The 21,218-nt window shown below is 49.8% G+C and overlaps 1 protein-coding gene across 2 annotated transcripts; it reads left to right on the top strand.

The window, feature by feature from the left end:
- The first annotated feature begins 3,027 nt into the window (after nt 1-3,027).
- CBX6 (chromobox 6) lies at nt 3,028-20,624 on the top strand. Of its 2 annotated transcripts, none has more exons than XM_068191276.1 (5): nt 3,028-3,165; nt 3,332-3,375; nt 3,529-3,594; nt 3,801-3,867; nt 11,878-20,624. In XM_068191276.1, the coding sequence occupies exons 1-5, from the start codon at nt 3,097-3,099 to the stop codon at nt 12,793-12,795; spliced, it is 1,164 nt and encodes a 387-aa protein (XP_068047377.1). In that variant the 5' UTR covers nt 3,028-3,096; the 3' UTR covers nt 12,796-20,624. The 2 variants fall into 2 exon arrangements, with proteins under 2 accessions (XP_068047377.1, XP_068047376.1); XM_068191275.1 differs by having other exon boundaries at nt 3,030-3,165; nt 11,824-17,783.
- The last annotated feature ends 594 nt before the right edge of the window (nt 20,625-21,218 follow it).

Here is a 21,218-nt window from a genome sequence, read left to right as displayed (position 1 = left end):
GGGATGTCATAGCATCCCACCGGTGTAGGCACAACACAAACTCCACGGGCCTTCTCTCTCTGCTGCATCAAAAAGTTACTGGGCTGGAGTGCTGGTTGTTCTGGCCACTGCTTGGGCCATGCTGAACCACCCGTACCTGGCGTGCAGGGTCAGCTCCGAGGGACCTGCCTTTGCTTGTGTGTGTTTCAGAGCTGCAGCAGGGAAATCCCAGCACACATTCACCTGGATGCCCATAGTGCCAAGGGTTTGCTTGGAAATGTACACAGCATGGGCTTGAGGGGCTGGGCTGTGTGCAGCTGTTCCTAGTATAGGTGAGGGACTGACCATTTGCTTTCCAAAATCTGCTGCTCCTAACAGTGACCTCACCGGAGTGAAGAGCAGCAGAGTCAGTTGATGAACCCTTGGAGCTTTTCTCCTGGAGATAAGTGCTGCTACTCCTGCCAGGTCCACAAAAAATGAGCTTGGAGGCAGCTACTGACTTTGAGCAGGTGAGTTTCCTATTATTAAGTGTCATTTCAAAAACATATAAAAATTCTCTCACACCTGCTGCTGTCCCTCGTGCCCCTACACTGCTGACATGGGCTTTTGATGTGAAAAATCCTGTTGCTCTCCCAAAGCTTATTGCTTCCAGGCACTGCCTTCCTGGTGCTAGTAAGAAGTGCTACAGTGTATCCTATGGCACCAGGGTTTTGCAGGCAGTGAGTTGCAAGAAAAATATTTTATTTCAATGTCTGTAGTGAACAATAGCTACTCAGGGAGGGCTGTGTTCCCAGGTGGGTTGGGGTTTTTTTTAAGTGTTTTACTAGAAATGTGAATGAAACAAAGGAAATGCTCAACAATGCCCTGAACAGCTGGATATTCTGCTACTATTTTGCTTTGTGAGAGTACAAGGTAGATGAAAGTGTTAGGCCATACCTGTGCTATGGCAGCTTGCAGTGATTTGAGCAGTGGCTGTGGCTGGAAAGAAGGTTCTGCTGACAGGTGGAAGGAGAAAATAACTAGCTAGAGCACATAGAGCTCTCTGAAAAGCTGCTGCCCCTTCCGGTCCATGGATCATGGTGTCTATTGCTCCTGTCCTGAGGCAGGCTGTACTATTCGTGACCCACACATCTGTTTTGGGACAAGGCCACCAGTCTTGGTTGCTGCACATGTGTTTATGTAGCTATGTAAAGACTTTCCCCCATTTTGATTTAAGGGTGTCTGCTTTTGGGGATGGATGATGTTGCTGGTAGAAAGCTCAATTGCTTGACACACAGCTACAAATGTAAAAGCAGTTGTTTAAACAAAGTGAACGGTAATAAATGCTAATTTAAACGTGGATGGTGTTAATGAACACTTAATGTGCAAAGTTAAAAAAGTGAAAAGCAAAATGCAATGGATGTGATGGACTTACTCTTTTGGAGTCATCTTTAAGCATATGAAGAACTGAGATTAAAAAAAGGCGGTGTCTAGAGAAAAAGGGCAGTCCAGAAGGACTTGACCCACTCTAGGTGAGAGTCTTGGACTTTTGTTCTTGCCTGGCCTGTGATGCCAAACACCTGAGAAAGGGCCTCCTAGAGCCTGTGCTCGAAGTGAGGGGTATGACCTAAATGCAGAATTATCAGTGATGAAGCACGCTGTGTTTCAGTCCCTGACTGCAGAAACATGTTGGAATTGTTCACATATCCTGAACCAGGGTCTGTGCATTGTCTCCATCAGCATTCAGCAACCTCTCCACTAACCCTACTTCAAATGGGGACATGGCAGTGGGAGCACATTCTCTCCTGAGTCACTTTTCCTCCGGGCAGAGAGCTTGTGTTGGCTGCAGTATTTCAACTGCTAAGGTGAAAAAGAAAAAACACTCTCACAGATCTTGCCTGAATCACAGGCAGTGAAGAAAACATTCATTGTTGAATGTTACCCGCCTGCCTTGACTTGGGGAAATCCATCCCTACTAGAACTGACATGATAGCCATAATATAGCCGTTTCCAGAATTTCCTCCCTCTGGGTGAAACCCCTGAGCAAGAGGTGGAAAGGGAAGGTGAATGCAAATGTAGAAAGGGTTAGCGAGAGCCACAGGGTCTGTGAGGGGTCCCTGCCCTCCCAGCTGAGGAGCAGGTAGCAGAGGGATTCCAGCGCTCTGCAGGTACCTTGCTGGTCATCGTGGGTTTTGAAAGAGCAGCAAATGCAGGACAACCATTCCCTATAGCCCTCATCACAGCTCCCACTTTTTCCAGAGGGTATCTGAAGTACACAGTCTCCTCACCCAAAAACCAGGTGAGAAGGCAGAATGGGCCAGATAAGTCCTGCAGGTAAGGCTGGACCCTGCGTTCCACACAAAAACAGCTGCAGGGCTGTGAGCTTCCACTTTGAGTTGCAGAATACGATTTTTGACTGAGATTTTTGTCTTTTTAGCACCTGCAAGAGAGTGCAAAGTACGCTGCAAATTAATTAGGGGTTTGCAGTAATAGTCAGGGCAGGGAATTCCTCTAAGTGACTTAACATTTTTCTGGTTTCCTTACAGGTTTATGTAGCGTGGTTGGCCCATTTACCTCGCAGTACCTTGCACTGGCTCAAAAACTGTACCTTATACTGGCACACACTCACACCAGCTAAACGGAATAAAACACAGAAAAAGGAAACAAAACCTTTAAGCGCCTCATTTGCCAGTTTTTTGCCTTGGTACGTGCTTCGAGGCTGCCTGCTTCCCCGCTGGCGAGAGGGGGTGACGGTGCATCTGCAGCGGGAGAAGAGGCTGCCGCCATTGTTTTAATTAAAAAAAAGGCCCCGTTCGGGCGGGAAGGGGCAATACCGCCGCCATGCCGGGGATCTGCCCGGGCGGGACTCGCTTCGCTTCCCTTCGCCGCTCTCCCCGCTGCGCGGCCATCCCGCGGGCCCGGGGCTCCGCCCGAGGCGCGGCCCCTTTAAGGGCCTTTAACCACCGGGGGGGGGGGGGGGGCGGGTCACGCGCGGCCGCGGCGGGAGGGGGCGCGCGGGCGTGCGCGAGCCGGCGGCGGCACGAGGAGGGCGGGGCCGGGGCAGGGGGCGGGGCGGCGCGCGCGGGCGGGCGGGATTATTATGGGCTGTGGGCGCCGCCGCCGAGGGGGAGCAGCAAGATGGAGCTGTCTGCAGTGGGGGAGCGCGTCTTCGCCGCCGAGTCCATCATCAAGCGCCGCATCCGAAAGGTGAGGGGCCGCCCCCACTGGGGCTGCGGGACACCCCCCCCCCCCCCCCGCCCCCCTACCTCTGTCCTCGCTGCCGGGCCCCGGCCGCGCCGCTGGCCCGCCCGCCGGGCCCCCGCCTCACACAACCCCCCCCCCTCTCCCCTGCCTTCTCCCCCGTGTGTTGCAGGGGCGCATCGAGTACCTGGTGAAATGGAAAGGCTGGGCCATCAAGTGAGTGTATCCCGCCCGGGCTGCGGGGGTGGGGGGCACGGGATGGGGCTGAGTGGGATGGAGGGGGAGGTATCTGTGTGTGTGTGTGCGGCGGCGGGGGGATTCGGGCGCTAACCGCTTCGCTTGTCCCCTGCGCTGCTCTCGGCCCGGCAGGTACAGCACCTGGGAGCCCGAGGAGAACATCCTGGACTCCCGCCTCATCGCCGCCTTCGAGCAGAAGTGAGTGTTCATCCCCCACCCCGGGCTGGGGGGACTGCAGCAGCAGGTTTGACTTTGGGTGGGCGAGCGGGAAACAGCGTCCAGACGTTCCTTTTTTTTTCCTCTTTTTTTTTTTTCTTTTTTTCTTTTTTTGCCTTTAACTTGTATGCATCTGTTTTTCCCTTTGGGAAAAGTTTTAACTTCTTGAAAAATTTGATTCCCTAAAGGGAACGAGAACGTGAGCTGTATGGGCCCAAGAAGAGAGGACCTAAACCTAAAACTTTTCTGCTGAAGGTAACTCTTATTTAAATAACTTAGGCCTAGCAAAAAAAAAAAAATCTCTCAAACCTTGCTGGCGTGTGCCCTTGGAAGGACTGGACTTTCAAGTGACTTGTGCTTGATGCATGGCTCTGGGAGCGCGGGGAAAACCGACAGGAAAGGGGGGGTGGGCAGAGGCGCAGAAGCGTGTGAGGGTAGAGCGCCTGTGCGTGCGACGGGTGCCTCAGCAGGACGGTCAGCACACGCAGATGTGCATGGTGAGCCTGCAGTCTCTTTTTCCAATATCCTCTCCTTCTCCTGGCCTTCTGTTGCCGCAGTGGAGAGCTAGCCAGTCTTGTTCCCTCTTCCTTCGGCAGGCTGTTCCATCCGACTCGTGCCCTGCAACTTAGCAGCATGCTAGCGGTCAGGCAGCAGAGGTGGGAATCCCACTGCCACTTGTGCTCCTCTGACTGCATTTAAGGATGTAGGTGCTCCATGGGAGTTCCACGAAGGGTTCATGCTTTGATCTGTAAGCTGCAGGCTTGTTTTGCTTTTGCAGAGGGTGGGGGGTGGCTGGAGGAGGAGGAGTGTTTCACCTCTGCATAGGATGGCAGCTGAAGTTTCCAGTTCCTTTCTGATAGACTCAGCATCTCTGCAAGATGTCATAGCATCTCTGTTTGCTTGCAGAGAAGAGCAAGGAAGGTAGTCCCTAGTGCAGGCCTACTTGCCCTGTATTTTTACCTTCCTTTTTTTTTAATTAAGAACTCCATAGCTGCATGACTGTTATGTGAATTCTGTGAATTTGTTAGTTTACAGAAGAAATGCTGTGCTCTACTCCCCTCTTCCCTCCCCTTCCTCTCCAGCTGTCACAATCTCAGGCTTCAAATGAGCACAGAAAGAACACACCTTTGTACAGTTTAGAGAGATGAGCAAGTCTGGAGTTCCCCTGGTTTTATTCTGATCGGAAGCCCTGGAACAGCCAGTGTGGATCCTGCAGTAAGGCATCACTATCACCAGGTCATCCTGTGGCTTTGGGCAAGTCACTTAGGCTTTGTGCGTGTTTCCCCATCTGTGAAACAGGTTAATGCTTCCCTTTGCCTGGCAGCAGTAGGAGCTTTACTCAAGTCAGCACAGCACTTTTAACTGCATGAGCACTGGAAAGCACAGTGAGGGGTAGGGTGTCACCTCTTCTCTGCTTTGAGAGGGCATAATGAAGCACACAGAAGAAATGCAGGAACAGGCGTATTGTGATGTCTGCGTGAAACCCGTCGTAATCCTTGGGAAGTCCTGCTGATGGAACTGTCCTCCCCGGTCACCTGTTTTTCTGCTAACAGTGTTCTGTATCTGTAGCCTGAGAATTACAAACATATCTGATATGAACTGCCTCTTATGCTGTATTCAGGGAACATAGCCTAGTTGGCTTTCCTCTTTCTGGCACTCATGCACTAAATGTAACTCTTGTGTTTAAATGTCCAACAATGTAAAGGAACAATTGAAGGGAAAATCACCAGCTTGAAATAGTCCTCTGCCTGCATTAAAAAATACTGGTATTTGTAACACCTGACACTGTTCAGAGCTGTAGAGAGGTGACTATGCTATGTGTAATCAGTTTATTTTATTTTTGATTCTGAATGTGATATGGCCATATCTATTGCCATATCTTAAAAAAAAAATTACTCATGCTCACTCATTTAAAAAACCAAAACCAACCCCCGAACTCAAAACCCACTCATTGCTTCTCTTTTCCCCTTACCCTTTAAAACTCCCCTAAACTTAACGTGAATTATTCAGCAGCATCCTTTGAATCATGTCCGTGACACGTTTCTGTGGCACATCTTTCTGCCTCAAATGGTAATGGAAACCTGTAGGTTTGCAGAGCTGGCTTGGTACTTTGTAGAAGATGACTCGTGATAGGGAGCAAGATCGGCCCTCCTGAAGGCTGGTGCCACGTTGTGGGAGAGGCTGGCAGGGCAGAGCGCTACCACTGCCGCTTGGTTTGCACCTCTGGGAAACAGCTGGTGGAACTGTTAGTGCTCTGACTTGCTGTTCCTCTGTGACTTCGGATCCTACCCTAAAAATAACACCCCAGACCAGGCAGCGAGAAGTAACTCTGTCTGAGCCAGCCCCATCTGAACTTGTTTGAGCTCTGTTCAGGCAAACCACAATCGACACAACTGCAGCTACAGTTACGACAGAGACAGCGAGATGGTTTGGAACTCGGTTTTTCTGACCCCTGAAGATGCACATTTGATCTCTCCAGCCCCGCAGCACCAGTTCTGCTGTGGGAGGAGTGGGATTGGGTTCTGCCTCATGCATTAGTAACAGTATTTTCAGTTCTTTCAGCTGCAGAATCTCTTGCCAGTGAGAATTTCGGAAGCAGGGGAAGAAATCTGATTCTTGTATCCCAGAGGGAGTATTTGGAGTTGGCAGTTAGAACAATATTCTTTTTGATCTGTTAACTGAACAGATTAGGCCTGCATGCAATGATGTTTAAGCAGAAATCTGGCCTAGGACTGCTTTGATAGAGTAGTCTGCCCTTGACTTGGTGGCTTGCTAGGATTTTTCATGTGTATCAGTGCTTAAACCTAGGCTTCTGAGTCTCCAAAATGGCATCAAAATAAGTGCCCTGATATGCCACTCAGTCCTTTGGCTTGTGTGGGTGTTTTAGCTTGCAGTTGGGACTAGCTTTATCCTGGGATTAGTTCTCAAAAGTTGCAGATAGGCACCCAGGGGGATTTGCAGAAAGCATTCCAGCAGGTTAGTGGCCCACGCCTTTGGAAAAGCTTTGAAAAGCTGCATCTTTGACCACCTGCTGCCTTTGTAAGCCAGGCTCCTGTTTCTGAGAGCTGCCTAACACTTGCCCTTTCGATCAGACTGCAGAGGCACATCACAGTCCACACTTTGTAATATCACTATCAAGATGGCCGGTGTTGAAAGTGACCCCTGCAAACTTCAACTGCAAAGTTTTGGGCAGGAAATGGGTCTTTATCCTTTGCATGCTCAGGGCAAACTTCCCCACAGCTGGGCTCAGGCTTGGTAGGAAGCTGCTGGTGTGCTGCAGTCCTGTGCTGAGCGGATGGGAAACGAAGTTCTTAGTCTGAAACGGGCAGCACTGTATGTAAGGCTCTTCAGGTGTCTGGCAGAAGTCATCCTTGAGAACAGGCCCTTCAGCATGGATGCTGGTGTGAGGTTAGAAAGAGACATAGCACATGCTGTAGTGATCCTCCTCTTTTTCTCCTGCTTGATTTGCTCTTTTTATTTTGCTTTTTTCTCTAGGCACTCCTCTGTGTGGAATGCAAACCTCACCAACTCATCTTATAAAGTCTAGCAAGTGCTATTCAGAGACAGAGCCCAGTCTTCAAGCTCAGTGGGTGGCTGGCAAAGACCCCTAGTTGAGGTGGCCATAAATACTAAGGTGACAGGAGTGAAGAAGGTTAATGGGAAGGAAGAAGTAAGGGAGAATAAGGGTAAAGGGATTCTTAGTAGGGGAGTGGGGGAAGAAGGGGCTGAGCAGCATGGTGCTCTGTCCTTTCGCCCTCTGTTGAACTCCAAAGCTGGAATTGGGTTTCTTTTGATCTCCTCCCTGTTCGTAAATTATCCTGAGCAATTTGAAAACAGAACGTTCCCCTTTTGTAGCATTTTGTTCTCAATCCAGAGGGAAACTTTAGTTTATGGCAGTGTTGCTTGGGAGAACTGTGCTATGAACTGGCTTGCTGTTGCCTTGTTACTTGGAAGACTGCAGAAGAAAGAGGGTGATAAAAAAGCAGAATGGCAGCCAAAAAGGGGAAAGAAGAGCTCTTGCAAATGCTGTTGGGAGCAAAGACTGTGGGAATGCAGGTGGAGAATAAAAGACAAAGCGGAGCCAGTAATTTATGAGAGAGTAGCGGTACTACTGGAATTGGTGAGATTTTGAAATAATTCACTAGAAATCCATTGCCTTACAAGGTCTTTGGTTTGTTTTTTTCTTCCAAATCATAGAGATTTTGATACAAATCAGGTAAGGGAGGCCTTTCTAAGCACATGTCTGTGTACGTGCTTGTGTGCCTCAGTGCGTTAAGGGAGTGAATGAACAAATATGCTTGCTGGGCCTCGAGGGACACTTATTCAGAAATAGTAGGGAATAGGGGAGATACACTAGTTCCCAGGGGCAGTGAGGGAGAGCTGTACAAGATAAATAAAGGTGATACGTATCCCAGACGGGAAGAGGGGGAAGGGAAGCAATCCCAGCAATTGGCTTGCTTTCATGACAGAGCACTGCAGCAAGCTTCCAGAAACTGCATCCTGATGTAGGCTGAGCTGTAAGCAGAGAGTGAATTACTTCGTATACATGCTGAGTACCTCTTCAGCAGTGAGCACATCCTGCTGGTGAAAGCAGCAAAACCTAGAGAGGTAGTTTCCGTGCGGAACACTTGTGAGCCAAGGAGCAAACTGTGGTGACACAGCTGAAAGGATACAGTAGGTTTGTTTTTCAAAGACCTTATCCTCATATGGCTTGTAAATGTGATCGAGGAATGGATCCAGAGCAGGAAGAAGTGCATTTCCAACAGATGAAACTGAATGTTGAGTCTTCTCCAAACCAAAGGTAGCAAGTTACTTAAGCTGAAGTTGGAAACAGGGGAGAAGGAGTGCCTCTGTGCTGTCCTCTGCAGTGAAGGGATGAGTTCTTGTAGGTGATGCCTGAATAAACCTGATCCTGTGGTAGGAATACTGAGCTTCCCAAGTGAGAAAGCTCTGGGGCCTGGTCTTAGATAAAGCATCTGATACGATTTTTCTTGAAACCTTACCTGGAAAAACAATCTCAAGGTAAGCTGAATATTTGCATAATGCTCTTTGGAACTTGCATTGAAGCTGGTCACTGGGGATAGCAGTGTAGCAGCAGGGGAGGACTGTTGGGCCCTAACTTACCCTCTCTCTTAATAATCTGACTGAAGTATCAATGCTGTGTGTAGACTACCTGCACACTACTGAAGCTGGAATTTAATAAAGGCAGATAGCTGAAACATGAGTTAGAAACAGTTTCAGCCTTGGAGAAAGTGCCCCAGAAGTAACTGGAAACGCAGACTCATGGCACGTAAATGAGACCTACTGGTTCTGGCACACTGGAAAAGTCCAGGTCAAGTTCCAGGGCTCTGCAGTAGCTGCTGGGCAAGCTCAAAACCAAGACAGGTTTCCTGTGAAAACAGGACAATAGCTGATTAATGTGTACAAGAAGAGAAAGTAAAAGCAAGGGGGCTGTGGAAGTGGCCAGGTAGTAACCATCCCAACATTATCACTTTGTTTAATGTGGCTGATGGGAAGCTTTGCTCAGGAATTTTTGGGGTGTATAAGGAAACTGAGGGTGTTTCTGACTGCTTCCCCCACACTTCTGGGAAGCTGCCTTCTTTCTTTTCTGGGTGGTGGAGGCAGTGCTGGTGGAAGGTGGCAATTAGATTTGACTTGGAGCAGAGTGGCACAGAGGGGGCAGAACTCCTCACTCGAAGGCATGATTACAGGATAGGCAATTAATTTGAAAGATGTGCAGTGCTGGCAACAGGAGAGGCCCTGCAGGATACCTGTGTCCATCCACTGAAGCTGTAGAAGGATTTTCAGTGATGCATCTGTCTGTAACCTTTGCCTGCCTTCCCTGTCCTCTATTTTGGAATGGGATGTTGTGTTGCATTTTGCTCTTGGCTCAGCAGTGGTAAATTGGTAAGAAACCCAAAGCACAAGAGTCGCAATGCTGGCAGGGCTGTGATGTGGAGCAGGATGAAAGGGGACAAAATTGTTAATTCAGGCTGTGCTGGTATGTCAGAAAGCAAACTTTAGCTTTTCCTTGTGTCTACCATCTGCTTCAGAGGGACCCGTGAAGAGATGGAGTAAGCACAGCCCAAATGTGCATTTGCCTGTGCCTGTGACCTCCTGACCGGGTCTGCAGTGTCCCCAAGTTGTATATTGATGAGATGGGAGGGGGAGAGTTGATGTGTGCTGCAGGGAGTTCATCTGGTGCTGTTGCTGTGCTCAGGCCTGAACTATGCCTGTGACAGGAACCGTGTCTTATTTTCTCAACAGTTTGGGGCATGGAGTAACACACGAGGCTGAGCAAAGAGTAACTAGATGGACATTGGGATGCTTTCTGCTACAGCAGAAAAAGTGTTGGGGTTAGTGTGTCCTGGGAACACTTCCCTTTAGCTAGGTGGAAACAGCCCTGTTTGTTAATGTGCAGAGTGTCTGTGCCTGCCTTGGGGTTGTGCTAACTTACCTGTGTTTCTTTGTCAGTTGGCTAACACAGAGTCTAGGTCCCTAGTCAGGATGAGCCTTCAGTTTGTGTTTTCTTGTACAGTCAGAGAAGGAGGCCTCGTTTTTGCAGTCCTTTTAAAGCCAGAATACGAGTAGTACAGAAGGCTGTGATCATTCAGTGTTAGTCAAGAGAGGAACAAAATGTCTTCACGTCTCCGTTGTCTGCTCATTCAGGATCTTCTGTGGTTCCCATGAATATCTCTGTGGGAGAAGAGGGGCTCTGGCTAACAGCAAAGCTCTGGAGCTGTAGGGCCAGGACTTTGAGCTTTTTGTGCAGGGGCTGGCTGGGCCCCTCGCTTAGATCTGTTAGATCCCTGCCTTTACACGCACATTTTTCCCCAGGCATTTCTCTGGTAGGAGGCACAGCCTGCAGGGTGACAAAGGAGATGGAGTTGAGTGCTAAGCTCTTAGCTGGCAAGAAGCCATCCCGATCTTGGCGTGTGCAAGGGGCAACGGGATGGAAAAGCTGGGGAGGAAAAGCAGCTGTTGTCTTCTAGCACTGCAGTTCTTTCTGTGCCCACGAGGTGGGGGAAGCTGCTCGCGGGATGGCCAGTCACAGGGTGGGGGCTCACCTGTCCCCTCCAGGCCTGTGTGACTTTGACCTGTCACCACTGCTGAGAGCGAATATGGAAGGGGGTTGGCTTGGGCAAGTACTGGGGTGCAGGTGGAAGGATGAGCTATACAAGCAACAGTGCTCTGATGACGTGATTTAAGAATAGACTCTGGGTTTCCATACCCACAGGTCATACAGCACCAACTTGCCAATGAAACTCTTATTCCTGCTGACAGAAAATGTTCCTGTCTCTGGTGTATGAACCAGGGCAGTTTTTGGCACCAGAAGAGCTTAAAAATGTTCCCCTGGCCTGGCTCTTGAGGACAGCTGGCACAGAGCAGTTGAACAGGTGCTATTCCTGCTCTGGTCCAGTGCTAGGTTTCAAACAAGTGTGGTGCTCAAAAGGACAAGTCAATCTCTTCTTTGAAGGTGTAGTTAAATTTTATTTGAATTCCAGCTGACCTCAACTCTGACTTTAAACACTGGAACTTGCTCCCACAGCACAGTAAGAATGAATGACTTGCATGTGACCCTAGTTAAAAATCAGATCTCTAAATGTCTTGTGTTAACGAAGACAGCTCCATCAGACCATTCTCACCAGCCTCCATCTGTGTTCCTCAAGACCCCCTTCTACCACGCTTTTCAGAGGCAATTCTCATTAGGCATTACTCTGCCTCTTTCCTCTTATCTTGTGTTCAATTTGTAGAGAACCTAGTACAATCCCTTTGTAAGTTTGGGTGCTGTCTCAGCACTGACAGCCCCAAGTGCCTAGGATGATGCTGGCTTCTTTGGCTGACAGTGGAGGGTTGTGCACTTTGACTGATGACAACCAAGGGGGGCTTTGGAGACGATTAACCCTGAAACATGCCTGGGAAGTCGCAGTTGTCCCTGGGGAAAGCATGTGTCAACAGGGGTACAGCCTAGGTAGACATCAGCTGCCCAAAAATGATATAGACAGTGTCCTGTGCCTGTCTGGGGGCTGCGCTGGAGCTATCAATAGTTTGTAGGTGTGTACCAGTACTTGTCATTGATGTTGGGTATAAATGTGTCATGGTGCTGCTGGCGAGTGCTTGGCCTGAAGTGAGCAGTGCCCGATTTGAGATCTGACTGCACCTAGGCTGCCTCTCTGACCCTGTTTGTTTTCTTTCTCCCCACCACCGCAGGCTCGGGCCCAAGCGGAGGCCCTCCACATTGGGGATGTACACTTTTCTGTCAAGCCTGGTTCCAGTACCTCCTCTCCCAAACTCCACTCCAGCGCCGCAGTGCACCGGCTCAAGAAAGACATCCGGCGATGCCACCGCATGTCCCGGCGCCCCCTGCCCCGTCCAGATCCCCAGAATGGCGGGAGCGTGGGTGGCGGGGCTGGCATTCGTCCTCCTGTCTCGCCCTTCTCGGAGACCGTCCGCATCATCAACCGTAAGGTGAAACCCCGCGAGCCCAAACGCAGCCGCATCATCCTCAACCTCAAAGTCATTGACAAAGGTGGGAAACCAGCCAATGGGGCCGGGGGCCTGGCTCGCCCCAAGATCCCGTCCCGAAACCGTGTCATTGGCAAGAGCAAAAAGTTCAGCGAGAGCGTCCTCCGCACTCAGATCCGCCACATGAAGTTTGGCACCTTTTCGCTCTACAATAAGCCGTCTGCTGCACCTACCCCTTCTCCAGAGGGCAAGGGGGAGGCTGAAGGCTCCCAGGCAGCCTCCTGTGGGCTCGTTATGGGCTCCACCCCCTATGATGCCCCCAGCTCCAGCTCCTCTGGCTGCCCATCACCTGCTCCCCACTCCTCCTCCGACCCAGATGATTCCCCTCCAAAGCTGCTCCCTGAGACCCTCAGCCCAGCCATCCCCGACTGGCGTGAGTCGGAGGTCCTCGACCTCTCAATCCCACCTGAGTCGGCTGCCACCAGCAAGCGTTCTCCCTCGGGAGGATGCAGTGGGGGGCAGACACCCTCCTTGTCCCTCTCCTCTTCTGACCCGGAGCAGGAGGCTGGCGACTGGCGTCCCGAGATGTCCCCTTGCTCTAATGTGGTGGTCACAGATGTCACCAGCAACCTCCTCACTGTAACCATCAAGGAGTTCTGCAATGCAGAGGATTTTGAGAAGGTGGCGGCGGGCAGTGGTGGAGGAGGCAGCAAGTGAGCAACCAGGTCCCCCTACTCCAGGGGTGTGGGGGGAGCTCTACCTGAGAGAAGTCGTGGTGCGAATGGCTGTCCTTAGTTCTCTCCTTCTCCCCTTGGCTGTCCCTCTACCCTCACTGCTACCCTTCCTTCTCCTTTGCTCCTGCCCAATTCCTCTTGCCTGGAGGCTGGAGTGTGTCAGTGGGGGTGTGGGACCACCCACTGCTCTTGGGTGTTGGTACTGCCAGGAGGAGGCAGGGAGGGTTGTGGTGGGGCTGGGGAGTGGTTGTTTGTCCTTGAATGTGGTGTTGTCCAACGGGCGGTGGAGCCTTTGGGGCTGAGGGATGAGTGAGCATGTGTCTGTGTGCCTGTGCAGGTGGTGAGGAAGGTGCTGCTCTTCCTCATTCCCTTCTATCTTTGACAAAAACTGAAAAGGAGCTCCAAACCCATGAGGGGAGGATGTAAGAGGATTGGAGCCCCTGCCCATGGTCCTCCAGACTTTCTCCCACAATGTGCATGCAGACTCTTCCATTCTTGTTTCCCCCTTGCCATGACTACCATCCTGCCATCCTTCCCCTCTTGGCCTGCGGCCTGGATCTGCCCTCTCCTCTACTGTCCTTGTGGCAGTTGCTGATCCAGATACCCTCAGAGTGAGGGGGAGAAGGACAGGTGAAATGTCATGCCTGGAAGGTGCTTGAGACAAAGCTGGGGTGGTGGGGGGTGCCCCATGCAGCCTATGCCTCATATTGGCTTCCCCTTTCCTTTGACTATTGGTGCTACCTTGGCAGTTGTATGGGTGCTTTCAGGTGCCCTGATCCCTCCTCTTCTCCTGCATCTTCCAACCTGTTCAGCTCCTCAGGAGAAAGGGAAGAAAAGAGGAGTCTGCTTCCAGCCCATATCTTCCTCCTGATGTTCATCACTTGCACTTGTTAGGGAGAGAAGGGCATGAAATGCCTTTCTCTGGTCTTTCCGTGGCAGAAGCGGGAGTGGGAGATCTTTCAGTCTGTGGGAAGATAATGCCAACAGCGTGATGCTGCCCCAGCCGCGTGAGGCTGCTCTCCCACCTTGTGCGTAAGCTTCCCCCGGCCCTCTTTGCTTCCTCTTGCTCCTTCCAAAGGAAGGAGGGGTGGATGCTAAGGCAGGTTGTTTGTTCTTCCTGCTTGCTTTTGCCCCTCCTGCTCTCCCCTCCCTCTGGTGGGTGGCCTGGAAGAGGTTTCCCCTCTGTCTTTTTAGCATCTGAAACAGCCCTTACAACTGTCAACCAAAGGTGCTCATAAGAAATACCTGTCTCTCTCACATCGTATGCATGTGTGCTGGATCTCGTCCCCTAAAGCTCCTGTGAGCTGATCTAGAAATTCCTTCTCTTCACCCCTAGCAAGTAGGAGGGAGGAAGACCACAGCTTGCTGTTTATTCCACAGCTCCCTCTTTCCCCGACCAGCTTTGTTCACGTCGAAAATAAGCTCTATTTTTTGCCTGCCATTTCTGGCTTGCTCTGTTTCTGTGTGGGTCCTAAGCTTCACGGTGAGAAGCCGTTCCTTTGCTCTCCTTTCTTCCTCTACTTGCACAGGACTGAGCCTGTAGAGGCAAGGAAAAGAAGTGCTGATGAACTGGTGGGAGAGCCTCACCCTCGCAGCCCTGTCCCTGGATGGGGCAGAGGGATGCCACTTCTACATAACCTGCTGCAGAGGTGAAAAGGGTGGAAAAATTTCCTCATGCCAGGGCTCACTTACTTATAAGTCTGCCCTGGGCGAGTGAACACAAGTGGAATTGGCCCCTCTGCTGCTTTCACACAAGGATGTTCAGGAGCTGCTGGCTCTGAGGAGTGCTCTCCTGCAGTAGTGATTTTGTGGTTGTAGTGATCTGAGCATAGAAAGGAGGCAATTTGTGGGAGGGAAGTAATATTTGTCTGCCCAAGGGACATTGTCAGGGTGGTAGAGGGATAGACCAGCTTCTGACCTTAATTAGGGCTTCTGTGCCCAGAGTGTGTCTGTTCCCTGCCTCCAGCGCCTGGGTTGGTGTAATAAAATCTTTGCTGCCCTCCCCACAAACCTTGCCTTGGCAGTGGGTGGCATTCCAAGCTGTGGGAAACAGTGAATTCGCACCAGTTGTGGTTGGGTGTCTGTGCAGACAGTCTGAGGGGGATTCCAGGTGCTGTTAGCACCACCCTTGGTACACCTCTTTCTTTTTCTTTCCTTGGTTAAAGAGCTTAGTGGACTCTTCGGTGATGTGCTTTCATTCACAGCTGAAGCTAGGGGCAGGGAGAAAGAGACTTCCCTGATCATTCACCAAGCTAAGGCTTTCTATAACTTGTTGGACTTGTGTGCGTGTCTGTGTTAATATGTGCTTGTACTTTTTGTGGGTGTTGTTTTTTGTTTTTTTTTTTTTAATTTGGGTTTTCTTTTGCGCATCTTTCCTGTGCCTGGCACACCCAGGGATCCCTTATGTTAGCATAGCCTATCCATTTGACTGCAGCTTCAAAGATGAGCAGTTTGTAGGCATAGGGAAAAGCTCTTTCCTAGGAAAATAGCAAGGAGAGTCTTCTTTTTTTCCTTCCCCTTCTGAATAAGAACTAATCTGTGGCTGTGAGATAAGAAGAGCTGCTTTATGGGGTGAATGCAAACCGGCCAGTCACTTTAGGTTGTTAAGTTACTGTTTGGTGTGTATGTGGTGGTGTGTTTTGTTTTGTGGTATCAAGGTTCTGAAAAAAGTGTTGAAGCGTTTAAGTGGGAGATAAAAGGGAACTTTAATAGGAAATTCTTGATGTGTTTTGGCCAAGATGTGTTGCTTGGCAGAATTCTTTTCCCCAGTGTCTCTTGTATGGTGTTCTTTGGGGGCAAGGGGCAGGAATTGTTTAATTGAAGGGGTTTTGCCTTTCTCCAGAGTGGCAAGCAAGGGAACTGTCTGTGAAGAGAAAAACAGTGGGTCATTGTAGGGATGCTCCGCAAGGACCTCCTTCCTGCGGTGAGGAGATGAGGGGACTTGTTGCAGCAGAGAAACTCGTGTGGTAGATCCTCTTTGTGGAGGAAAAAAGGAGTATGATCCGGCTTGCAGACACAGCTCACCTGCTTGTGTGACAAATCCCTCCCTGGGTGGGTCACCAGGTGGGAACCAAACCCTGAACCTCTGGATCCGAAATGAGGATCCCGTGCTGGTTTGAGTTAGAGGTTTGCTAACTTGAATGCAGCAGTCGCCTCAAGTTCCCTCAGGTGGACAAGACGCTTGAGGCTGACTAACCTACCTTCGTATTCACGTGGGCTGTGCTCCTCCTTCTGAATTTTTGCCCTTGCTCCTTAATGGAGATAGGAAAAAAGATTCATCCATGCCTTTTAAAATGGGCATGGAATTGAAGGAGGAGTTTATTTGAAAGTATCCCCTTCCTTTCCCCATAACCCTTAGAAAAAAAAATTCAACAAAAACAGGGAAGTATTCTCTGTGTCTGTGCCATGTTTGTTCTCGTTGTCGTGTTTTTAGAGGAGATTTTATGATGGAGTGGAAAAAGTGAAATGATTAGTTTTGCATAAAAAAAGAAAAGTTTTAAAAAAAATTTCTACAGGGAGAGAGCGAGAGAGAGTTTAAAAATGAATAATAAATGCAGTGATTGCACAAACTGTAGTGGTATTAGACGGTCCTTAGAAAAAAGAGTATTTTGTAGTATCGAAGCATGTGTGTCTGGGATGGTGTTTGGCTTGCTTGAACTGGAGGGAAAGGCATTCTAGGACTAAGCAGCGATTTCTGAGCTGAAAAGGCAAGTTGCATGTTGGAGGAACCCTGTCTACAAACCTTTCCCGTCCTTGCCTCCCAAGTGTTGGAGTGAGTTCCCTTCCTTTCCATACCTCTCCTGTGAGCTTAAGGTGGAGTCTCCAAGTGGTTTTCTGGCTGAGCAGCCCTCAGAGATGGCCGGTCATGTTCTGACAGAATGTGGATCGGGCCATCAACATGGAAACAGTTGACTTACTTTGCATGCACAGCAAGCTGCTAATGTTTGGGGTTGGCATGTACCTTTTCTGCCAAGTTGCTGTCTCTTTTCCATCCCCTATATCCAAGCAGAATTAATAGTGTGGACTTATTTCCTGGGAAGCAGATATGCCTGTTCTCTGTAAGGTGTCTTAAACTTCTTCCAACACCAAGTGGGGGGGATGACATTTTTCTGTATAGAATTCACCACATCAGGACAGAAAACTGAATCCCATTGTTGTGTATTCCAGCACCCCTGCTCCAACAGTGGCCAGATATCTAGAGACAGATGAGAGTGCTGCCTTGTGTGCTCTGATTGTGTTGCTGAGGGACATGGACCCTCTTCTTGAGGCCAGCAAATGCTGGAAGTTTTTAGGGTGGAGAGGGGAGAGGAACACTCTGACTCTGATAGGACTGTGCTCAAGCAGGGCAGCCTTCTTCTCCAGCTTCCTTTGGGGTGGTGGGGAAGAGTTGCCTGAGTGTTCCTTCAGAGCGAGGAGGCAGTTCTTGTGTGCTGGCTTCCCTGTCCACGATGTCTCTGGTGTTCATCTGGTGTGTGGGAGTGACTGCAGGGAAGAGGGAAACCACCAGATGTTGGTGTCTGAACAGAAGATGGTAGGCAGAGACGCTTGAACAGCTTTTCTTGTCTGGACTTCTCTGGTGCCCTTTGCAGTGGCTTTGTAGTGGCAGATGACTGATGTCTCAATGCTTCCCATAGCCTGGGCTGCACTCGGGAACTTCTCTCTCCGCCCATCAAACTGTCAGTGCTTCCCATGGCTTTCAACTTGGAACAGAAACCTCCTGTCTTAGGCTCTCTTCTCAATGAGCAACGTGGGACAGGAGGAGCATGAAGCTAATGAGATACAAGCTCCTTTGGGGATGAAAAACAGAAATAGTGTGGTAAGCAGGCCCAGCTGTGGTGAGCCACTGCTTAAATTCTGTTTTCAAAAGAGAATGGGAGCATTTCGCTCTGTCTCCCCTTACTGAAATTCCCAGGGAGATTTTGTGAAATAAACAAATTTTAAAAAAAGAAAAAAAAAAGAAAAAAATAACAACCGCAATCATGCTTTTTACCAGGTAGGAGCTGTCTCTGAGCTGAGTCTTCCTAGGGATATCACTCCCTTCTCCAGCCCCTCTGTCTAGAGGAGGCTTCAGCAGCTCCCAGCGTTTGGAGAGTATCACCTTCCTGGGGACTTCCTGGCAGAATGAGGTTGCCATGCTTGAAAGATGGTGTCCCGAGTTCTCTGTACTTCTGCCCACCCCAGGCCATAGCATTAGTGGGGCTGCTCAGGAGCAAGTCCTTCTTCCCAGGGAGGTGTAACAAACCTGGAGTGTGTGTTTGGCTAAGTGCTTATTTTCCCTTTTGCTTCCTTCCCCACCTTCTGACAAGACTTTTTCCTCCTTGCCTGGCACATCCTTTTACTCCAATGTCGCTTGCTTTTGCTGCATTTTTCAATTGCCCAATAATCACGCAAGAGCTGGGATCTTATTTACTTCTTATATATAAATATATGACTATAAAAAGCCTCCTTCTCCCCCTTTCTCCCCATCTTACCCACCACCCCATGCGCAGCCTCCCTGATCTCCGCTCTGAAGGCAATCTGCCGTAGAGGGCTAATTTGGGGTCGGGGATTCAGTGCCTCCTAAGTTCTGTTCCTTCTTGGCTTGCCATGGTTTTTCTGCCAGCTGTGTCACTGCCCTGTGCCTCTGTCTCCCTCATGCAAAGGGGATGGGGATGGAGGAGACCATCCTGCTGAGGGTGCTGGCAGCCCAACTCTCGAGGCGTTTGCACAGAGATGGAGTGCTCAGTGTTGCTTCAGAAGTCCCCTGCTCCCTGTCTGTGCTTCCTTCCCCAAGTAATTCCAGGAAGTATCTTCATTTCACCAATGCTCTGAGGTTGAGAAAATAAGTGTCTTTATTTTCTTTTAACTTCTATTTTTGAGATCCTTCCCCAGAGTGCAATCTGTGTGGTTTCTTTTTGGGGGGTATAGATGGCAGGAGATGTTGGAGTCTGTCTCCATCCTCACCTTTGCCTTTCCGTCCTCTGCTCCTCTCACATTTTGCCATTGCCCTGTGTCAGACTGATGCGGTCGGAGGTATTTGCACTCTTTTCTGTGCAGGGTCAGTCTTGGCAACAGGAGCTTCTCCTGTGTTCTGTATGGTGATTCTGAGGTGCCCTGTGTCCCACCTGCCTCACATGTAAGCGTGCAGCAGGGCCCTGAATTCTTCTTTATTCCCTTCCGCAAATTTCTCCTTCCAGGAGCGAAGGGAGATGCAGTCCTGTGGTGGTTGGCTGCCTCTGGCAGCTCTTCTGTCCATTCCAGCTTCTCTGTGGTAGGAAACAATGACTCCAGGGCCATCCAAAAGCAGTCCTTGGGGTGAGGGTCCTTCCAGTCCAGCTGAGCTCTGTGCTTTGAGCCCACACACTCCAGGCACTGGCAGATGGCACTGGGATGGAGGAGCGGGATGCCCTCTGTGCCCCTGGGCTGGGTGGGCAGCAAGCAGCCTGCGTGGCACAGGGAAGAAGGTGACAGAACTGCAGCAAGATGCAATCAGAGTGGTGCCAGCTTCTGCAATGGTTCAGAAAATGTGTCTGCTGGGAGAAAAGAGGCATGGTGGGACATGCAGGCAAAGTGTTAATTCCCATTGCAAGGCCCTGGATCTTTACTTCATTCCGTGTTCAGCTGAGCACTTGGAGCTCACATTAAACTTCTGGAACACAGCTGGGTGGGTCAAAGCACTTTGTGGGGCTTCAGGGCCTCGTAGGACTAATGGGGCTTTCCCATGCTCCCAAGCAGCCCCCCAGCTGGTCCCTGCTCTCTAGGGATATGAGGGTTTTCCTCTGGGCAGAGCAGCAGGTAGGTGCTCTTGCACAGGTAGGTTGCTCTTCATCTGCCCTGGAGGGAGCCTGCTGCTTCCAGCCTCCAGCTGCAAAGCAGGGGCAGAATCTTAGGTCAAGTTCTCAAATGGAACAAAAAAATTAATCGTTGTGATGACTTTTTTTAGAAAAGAGTTGTCATGCCTGCACCTCCCCCAAGCAAATCAACTCAGTGTGCTGTCCTCCTTCCTCTTCTCCCCTGTGCCATTAAGCCTTGTACACTCCCTAAGAATAGAGGAGACTCTCTGCTTTGGGATGTTTTTTCCCCCGTTTGTTTTCTTTTTGCATAGAAAGTTGTCTGATGGTGGTGGAGGACAGGGGCCTGCTTCATCTGTTCCTTCCTTTCACCTTCCCCTGTGCCAAGCTTAGGCTCAAATGCTGCAGATTCCTGCAAACACTGAACTTGGAGCAGGCGAGTGACCCCACTGTGTTCTGTGGTACTTGGGTGCTTCACATTCTGCCTGTGCTTGAGCTTTGGCAGCATCAGAGCCCTTCCTTCCTCTTGGAGAAGGTCAGCCCTAACTCCAAGTGCTGATAGTTCTGGTGCAACCCATCTGTCTCTTTATTTCCCCTCACTTGGCATACAGAGTGAAGGTGGTAATTTTTTTTAATTTAAAATAAACCTAAATATGTATCTTGTAATTTTTTTTATTTTGAAAAAAATGCATTTAAGGATTGTGCACGGATGAATTGTATATCTATATATTTTTCATTTTAAATATAGTATTTGTTCAGTTTTGTTTTGTTTTTTAATCCAGTTCCCAGCTGGCTAAACTCTGTCTAGAGTGGATGGGTAGGAGGAGAGCCACTGGAAGGGTGATTGAATCACTCCTTCCCTTGGTGCTTCCTACAAGAAACTGGTTTGCTCCAGGTTTGGGGGTGGGGGTTGTGCTAATTACTCTTGTATTCTTGTACATTTTGTTCTTTCTGCTGCTCTTGAATATCGTATCAATGCCAGAAATGGGGAGTTAAAAATTAAAACAAAAACTTAACCCCAATAAATTGTTACATTCCAAAACCTGTTGTTTTCCTTGGGCGGGCTGTGACTTGTGGAGCTTGGGAGGAGGGCTATGGAAATGGCTGCCCTGAGCCAGCACAGATCAGCTCTGCAGTCAAACGCAAGCACCTGCACCCTTCTTGGGCACCATGGATTAAGCCTGGTTTGGTCTTTGGACCTTTCTGGACACAGAGAAGCTCTAAAAAAAGACAAAAGAGCATTCTGGAATGTTAAGGGAAGAGGGAGCATTTGGGAAGGCCAAGCAGTAGCAAGTGGAACCTGAACACCCTCTTCCCAAGTGCTTTGGAGAGTCTCCCATGGGTCGGCCACATCCTTTTCTTTTAATAATGAAATTAGATCAGGGTACAACCTAGCACTTGGTGGCTGAAAAATGCTTTCGGCTTTTCCCAACTCCAGAACACTTGCTTAAGTGCACTTTCTGACAAGCTGATCTAAGAAATGCGGTGAAAAATCTTCTCCCTGTGTGTAATTGAAGCCCCAGATTCACTGCATCCCTCCCCAGCCTGTAGCAGCTGCATAAAAAGGCCCAGCAAAACTTCTAGGTGGGAGGTGCTGGTGGTGGGAGATGTGGTGGGGCAAGCAAGTTGGTTTTGG

Source organism: Anomalospiza imberbis, chromosome 5 (genome assembly GCF_031753505.1).
Source record: "Anomalospiza imberbis isolate Cuckoo-Finch-1a 21T00152 chromosome 5, ASM3175350v1, whole genome shotgun sequence".
Classification (NCBI taxonomy): domain Eukaryota; kingdom Metazoa; phylum Chordata; class Aves; order Passeriformes; family Viduidae; genus Anomalospiza; species Anomalospiza imberbis.
Note: the sequence above shows the minus strand (reverse complement) of the source record. Positions and strands in the feature narration are given on the sequence as shown.